This window comes from Macaca mulatta, chromosome X, assembly GCF_049350105.2.
Source record: "Macaca mulatta isolate MMU2019108-1 chromosome X, T2T-MMU8v2.0, whole genome shotgun sequence".
NCBI classification, from domain to species: domain Eukaryota; kingdom Metazoa; phylum Chordata; class Mammalia; order Primates; family Cercopithecidae; genus Macaca; species Macaca mulatta.
The window spans coordinates 90,294,863-90,302,882 of record NC_133426.1 but is presented as its reverse complement, the minus strand read 5'-3'; the positions used below and the strand labels follow the sequence as shown (position 1 = coordinate 90,302,882).

The 8,020-nt window shown below is 32.8% G+C and overlaps 1 protein-coding gene across 1 annotated transcript in view; it reads right to left on the bottom strand.

Moving 5' to 3' along the window:
* Nucleotides 1-286: 286 nt before the first annotated feature.
* The window catches only part of CYLC1 (cylicin 1), a 45,771-nt gene continuing 38,037 nt past the window's right edge, over nucleotides 287-8,020 (bottom strand). The window contains exon 5 of the mRNA XM_077988769.1: nucleotides 287-433. Coding sequence (XP_077844895.1) covers nucleotides 401-433 — 33 coding nt within the window. The 3' untranslated portion in view covers nucleotides 287-400. The remainder of the gene's footprint in view (nucleotides 434-8,020) is intronic.

Genomic DNA, 8,020 nt, shown 5'->3' with positions numbered 1-8,020 from the left:
CTGTTTCTCTTAAGGGTGTGGAAGATGTACTTCCTCCCTTTCATTCTTTATTTACTTTTATTTTGAATGCTAAGTAAAGGAGAAATTTAATGAAATATGGTAAGAGTTTTGAAGGGGAGTACACTTGAACTCAGACTCAGAAATAGTGTCCAGACTGAAGCTTCAGAACATGGGGGAAAACACTAAATTATTTTGATCTGAATAATTGAGACATTTGATAAATAATAAAAAAACATGTCTATAAATCACTTCTGTAAATTATATGCAAAAAAAGCAGCTCTTGATACTCATGGAAGACTTGTTTTTATTTCAATTCCACAGAGGTAGAAATGCTCATTTGAGAGTAGCTGGTGCTTACTGTGGTAAGGCCATTCTGTGAAACCAAGTGCTCAGTTGTTCTTTAAAGCAGCTTATGAATCCACGGTGCTTCAGGCTGAGGAACAAAGTAGAAAAATGCAAATAAAAAGGAAGGCTTTATTTGTCTATTAATCAAGACATCTATGGTGTGTTAAGAATCACATGAAAGCACAGAATGTCATAGTTGAAAGGGAACTTGGATATAATTTTATTATTTCTTATTAAAAATGCAGATCCCTGGTCTCCACCCCAGACCTACCAAATCAAAATGTCTGAAGATATAATCTAGCCATATGCACATTCAACGAGCTCCCTGAATAATCTTAATGGACATTGAAGGGTGAGAAGTACCGAATGGTAGTCCAATCATCAATGTTTGTACAAGAGCCAAGGCCCCTCAATGTTACACCATTAGTCTAAACTTTCACAACTACATTAATGGATTAAAACTTTTAAAAATAAAAATACAATGTACAAAATGAAAATACATTTAAAATATCTTGTAGTCACCCCAAATTCCACCCACTAACACAATTATTTTTGAATTTGCATTTTAACGCATACTCTTTATCCACAAACATGAAGATTTCTGTTTAGTTGCAATCTTGTAGTATTTTTTCTTGTTTATTTTTCTTAGCCTTATAGTATAAACCTTTCCCTCTAGTTTCCTAGGCTCCATCATTATTATTTCAATGAATGCATACTAATCTGTTTCAGATCTTACTAACCCCCCTCTAGTTTTATACATTATACAAATATATACATTAAGTTATAAGTATACATAATTTTATACATTATACATTTATACCAAAGATTTTCTCTTATAGACAGTATTGCAATCATGTTCTTTATGCATAGAGTTTGTTTTTTCTTTTTATTTTCTTCTGAAAATTTTTTATTATATTTATAGGAGTGGGATTGTTGAGTCAAATGTTATTTTACCATTTATGACTCTTCCTACATATTCCCATATAGGCCCAGGGGAATGTCACGCTGGTTTATATTGGTCCCCTTCTGAAGTCAGCAGTGAATAAATGTACTGCTGTCACTGAAGTTTCAACAGTTGTAAGATATATCTTACATATACAATACATATAAAAATTGTATTTTATGTATTGATATAGTTAATATACATAAGATTTATATATATATATATAGTCACATTACTAGGTGCAAAATGATATCTTGGGGTTGCTCTGATTACTAACCATGGTCAATATTTTTTCATGATTTTGCCTCTCATATTTATTTACTCCTGTATAAATTATCTATTTCTATTTCTTGATTTTTTTATTAGACAGATCTTGTTTTCACTCTCAGAAATATGTCTTTTCAAAGCACTCTTGATTCACAGTTCAGTCATTTTTTCTGTATCATTATGAATCCCAAACAATTGAAAGAAAATGTTGGCTTGTTTTATCCTTAAATATATGTGGAATAACTTCTAACTGTATATTACGATTTCGGAAAGGCACTAGAAATGTCACATTCTAGAGCATTTCACATTACCCCAAATTCAAACATTAAAAATTCATTCATTTAGATTTTGAGTTCAAGATCTTTAGAAGCCTTGATTAAACCATAGTTATTATGGAAAGAGTAACCAAAATTAAACTTAACGCCTTAGTGAGGAATCAGATTGATAGCTCAGAGAATGGTAGTGGGTGGTAGAATTTTTTTCCATATAGGAAAGAGTTTGAGTAACGTCTAGAAAATAAGACGTTTTCTATGAAAGACAGAGTTTGGAATTAGAATTTATTATTGACAGTTTGAGGTCAACAGAAAACACCAAATCTCACAGTTGGTGATGAAAGAGTTTCTATGCTTGGCCACAGCAAAGTAGCAACACAGTAACACAGTCAAAAAATAGGAAAAAAATTATTTGCAAAGTGCATACAATTTAAAAACGCATCAAAAAGTTATCATATCATAGGACAAACCAGAACTTCCTCCCACCTATTTTATAATTTAGTGTTTGTTTTTTATTTTATTTTATTTTTTATTTCCGTCTGTTATTGGGGAGCAGGTGATGTTTGGTTACATGCGTAAGTTTTTTAGTGGTTATTTGTGAGACTATAAACATTCCAGAAGACAACATTGGAAATACCCTTCTAGACATTGGGCTTAGGCAAGGATTTCATGAACAAGATCCCAAAAGCAAATGAAATAAAAACAAAGACAAATAGCTGGGACTTAATTAAACTACAGAGCTTTTGCATGACAAAAGGAACAGTTAGCAGAGTAAACAAATGATCCACAGAGTGGGAAAGATTCTTGATAATCTATATAGCTGACAAAGGAACAATATCCAGAATCTACAACAAATTCAAACAAATCAACAAGGAAAAAAACAAACAATCTCATTAAAAAGTGGGCTAAGAACATGAATAATATTTCTCTAAAAAAAAACTTGTTGTGAAGAGGCATCACAATATTTTCTGTTGCTTTTATTTCCCTTAGCCTGTCATCATGCTTATCATGCCACTTGCCAACTCTTTCTCCCACCATCCACTTTGACTGGCTTCTTGGCTGTAAACTCTTTTCTCCTTCAGTTAGTTTCATCCTTAGGCATCATGCTGTAATATTGCATCTCATAATATAATTTCACAGCCTGGTTCTGCTTTTAACTAGTTGCTAATTTTTGAATATAAACTTCTCCATTGTCTCTGTCAAAATCTTGCTTATCTTTTATAACCAAGCTGAAATATTACTTCATCTTTGTGGTATGAAAAATTTATGAACCGAACATACTTAAATTTGATATTATCTAGCTCCAACTGTGTTCATACAACTGCCGAGAAATTCTTTCATTCATTTTTTGGTAGTCCTCTAACAAATGCCACATTCACTTTTTCAACAAATATTGAATGCCCACTTTCTTGGGAATTTCAAATACATTAGTAAACAAATTAAAGAGTTTTATCATCATGCAGTTTACTTTTTAGCAGAAGATAGATACAATGTACAATCATAATAATAACTGAGCAAATTACATAGATGAGAAAAGAATGTAAATCTTCTTGGTTTTGTATAATATTTTGAGTGTTCCTATTTTCAGAGAAGGCTACTTTCTTTAGAGAGGACAACTAAAACAAAAGCTGCTAGAATTTTTATTCCCTAGGTGAAAATTTTAACTTCTTTGAAAGTAACAGGCAAGCTTTTTATATCTTCATTGATTTTAACAGTGCCTGACACAGAATATTTGCTCAAGGAATATTTATTGATACATGAAACATAGAAATAAAGATTGATAATTCTCCTAAATATGATAAAATTCCAAACATAAACTCTCAACTTATTACCAAACTTTTAAGTTAATCAGTCAACAAATTAGTTGTTAATCATCTTCTACATGCATAACAATATTCTAAGTGTTACAGTGGTTAGAAAGAATTAGAACACAGTATTAATATCAACCCAACAAATAGAGAGCAAAGTAAGTGTTACAGCGTTTTGAGGGAAAACTGAGCTTTGAAGAAGACAACTGGAGAAGAAGGAGAAACCCACTGCAAGAAAAAAGAGGAGTAATATAAATGAAGGCATAAGGGAGTAATAGTAGTAATAAAGTCTTACATTTGTATAATGATTTGCCATTTATAAAACCCTTTCACACCGTTTTTTAGTATTTGAATCTAAGAACAATTTGTTATACTGGGTAGGTTAGGTACTATATTTCTCATTTGCAGATGACTCTACCAGAATAACAGAAAAGGCTCCAATGGTGGATTAAATTTAAATTAATAATGAATTTAAAAATTTTCATTTTTTCTGATCTCATGGAGCTTAGAAATTATTTGAATATAGGAGATAATAGACAAGAGTTAGGATGAGAAAATAGTCTGGGGATATACAGTTTGAAATGTCTACAAAGAAGTGAAAATTTAAGCCACAGTAATAGATTAATGCTTCCAGAGTATATAGAGAAGAGTCGAGGTCTAATAACTGAGTCATAGAAAACAACTTTGAGTTGGATGTAGGAAGAGGAAGAAGTTCAAGAATTGAACATAAAGAAACAGTAGTAGGAGAGGAAAAAGAAAAGTAGGAGCAAGAAAGAAAACCACAATAGTAGAAACTCAGGGAAGTTAAGGGAAGGGACATAGATTTTACAAAGGCAAGAGATCACAAGTTAATGTAGGTACAGACAAGACTGTAATATTCAGTGAGAGGTCATTGCAGGGAACTATTAAAAGAGCACTTTTTAAAAAAGAACTAAAGAAAAGGTACAGAAATGAAGAACTGAAAAGTAAGGAAAAAGAGTAGGAAAAAGGATACAAATATAATATTTAATGTTACAAAGGTAATTGGCAAATATATTAGAAACCAAATATAGGACCCAATTTGAAAGAGAGAATAAGAGAGAATGATGTACACAACCTATATCTTTATCTGTTGTGGAAGAAAACCAAAGGAAAATGTGTAAAATTGAGAAGTAGTCACATAAATATATTATTCAGAGATATGGAAATAACCAGCAAAGGAAATAAAAACAGAAACATATTAGTAGGCACTTATGTCTTTCTGTCTATCTGGGACATTCAGTTACACTGGTACTTGACTGTCACTTTATCAAATACAGTGAGATTGCTTCAAATTAAAACAATGCCAGTATTCTTTTTAATAGATAAAATCAGGTGGCCGGGCGAGGTGGCTGACACCTGTAATCCCAGCACTTTGGGAGGCCGAGGTGGTCAGATCACGAAGTCAAGAGATTGAAACCATCCTGGCTAACACGGTGAAATCCCATCTCTACTAAAAATACAAAAAAATTAGCTGCGCGTGGTGGCGGGCACCTATAGTCCCAGCTACACGGGAGGCTGAGGCAGGAAAATCGCTTGAACCCGGAAAGTGGAGGTTGCAGTGAGCCAAGATCGCGCGAGACTCCATCTCAAAAAAAAAAAAAAAAAAAAAATCAGGTAATGACAGTTTCATAAAGAAATGACCTCCCCAGTCATGATTATATATTGTGCAAAGATCTCTAACATGTTTCAAAAACCTTTAGAAATCATTGGTAGCCAATAATTCATGAATCCTTCTAAGAATAATTTCTTGTGGTAATAATTTCCATTCAATGTTACCATTATATTTTTGTGCTCTAGTGTGTCAGTCACTTCTACTATCTGGTTAGCCTCATATCCTATCCTTAGTCCATCAGTGTTACGGGGAGACATATGACCTATATCTTTCAGGCAGGCACAACTAAGAAATGACAAATTCATCCCACTATGCTAGCCATACAATTTGAAATTACAGCTCATCTAGTTCAATTTTTCATTTTAGAGATGAGAAATCAGGCTCAGAATAAGAGAGGGATTTACTTGCTTTATTTTATTATGAAGCAACATGTATCCCAGAAAAAAAAAAAAAAAAAGCATAAAAAAAAGCAAGTTCGACAGTTCTTATGTGTTTTGCTTCAATTTGCGTTTTGACTGATTTCACCTGAAATAACTACTTCCTTGAAGTGCCTTCCAGTTTAATACAAAACAACAACAACAACAACAACACCCACTTTCCTTGAATAAGAACAATGAATCAACTTGCAGCCTCCTTAGTTTAGGTTTTCTGATTATTTAGTCTGTCTTCTTTTGACTCCTAATTAACTATAGAAACTGAAAGATAAGCTTTTTAATCAATTGCCAAGTATGGAGCATAATATCATGTAACCTCTGCATGCTCAGAAAATGATAATTCCTCCTGGAAAATGAAATATGCAATCAATTAATTAATTTTATTGAGGAGAGAGTGGCAGTTAAAAATATTGATTGGTTTATTTGTTGAATTAAACATGTTCTAATACATTGGTTTCTTTTACATTGTGCTCATATAACCTGCATGAAATTAAAAGCCACATGCATTGTTATTTGAGGGATGTTGATAGGAGTGGTGCTCCCTGAATATGCATAATAAAATAGCAGATAATATACTAAACACATTACATGTTTCATTGTCCTATAGGTAAGGTCTTATTAATATCCCATTTTGTACTTGAGAAAAAATAATATTCCAAGTGATTAAGAAAGATACTTTTGGGGAAAAGTATCCTGCTAGTAAGTGATAGAGCAAGGATTTAAATCCAAACTGTTTGACTCCAAAGCTGTATGCAGTAGCCACTAGATTATACAACCTGCATGGGACTTTCGATTTTTCAAATAATGTATTTAATTCTTTTGGGAAAGACATTAGGACATCTCCTTTGTTAACTCATTTCAGTACAATAAAACCTTGATTGTCACAATGCTCAATTTGGACACTGATGACAGTTTATTATTTACTAAGGACTAGTTTTTGTTTCTTTTAGTCCCTGTTAAAACTACTCTGTGGAGAAGATAATTTTCACTAATACAGACAGCCAAGAAACAACCAAAGAAATTATAGATGTATTTGACTATGTAAAAATTTAGCATTTGTGCACAGCAAAATACACTGCAAAATAATTACTAGGCATGAAAGTTAGGGAAAATACAACAAGGAAGACAGATGAAGGAGTAATACCTATAATATGCAAAGATACTTTAATAAATGCAGGAAACATAAATAACCCATGTGAAAAATGGTCAAAGAATACAAAGAAATAATTCTCAAAACATCAAACTTATGGTACAACAAACATTCAAAAGATATTTAAACTAACTAGCATTCAGGATAATCCAAATTAAAGTACCAAGGAGATATCATTATACATCCATTAAAATGGCAAAAGTTAGGAGGAGCTGTAACAACTATTGCTGACCAAGATGCAAAGAAATATGTATTATTTCTTTATTTTTACAGAAAACCAAACACCGCATGTTCTCACTCATAGGTGGGAACTGAACAATGAGATCACTCGGACTCAGGAAGGGGAACATCACACACCGGGGCCTATCATGGGGAGGGGGGAGGGGGGAGGGATTGCATTGGGAGTTATACCTGATGTAAATGACGAGTTGATGGGTGCAGCACAGCAACATGGCACAAGTATACATATGTAACAAACCTGCACGTTATGCACATGTACCCTACAACTTAAAGTATAATAATAATAAATAAATTAAAAAAAAATAAAAAATAAAAAAAAAAAATAAATAAATAAAACAACAAGAAAACCTCACTTCCTCCTCTCCCAGCTGCCAGACACTTTCTCTCCTGCTCCCAGATGCCACCACTGTGTGTGTGTGTTTGTTTGTGTGTGTGTGTGTGTGTATGTGTCTGTGTGTGTTTGTGTGTGTGTATGTGTCTGTGTGTATTTGAATGTTTGATATGGTAAAGTGAACCTTAGAGAGAAGTATGGAATGAAACATAGTAAGTTGTTGGTAAGTGGTACCTAGAAAGGAGAAAAAAGTGAGGGGTGAAAGTGGGAATGAGTAGAGAGATAAGCAAAAATAAAAAACTTAAAAGATGTAAAGAAAACAAATTCAGAATGTGTGGAATTGACAGATAAAATTCTGTGTGTGTTTTCATAAGCAAGTTGGAAATAAGAACAATAACATTAAATGTATGTCTAATGACTTATATGGATGACCATGGTATTGTCAAGTGAGAAAATAAGTTGTACTTTACTACATGTGCATGATTGTATTTTGGTCAAAACAAATTATGTAATTGTCTCTCTCTCTCTCTCTCTCTCTCTCTTTCTCTCTCTCTCTCTCTCTCTCTCCCTCCTTACATTTGCTTATACAAGGAAATG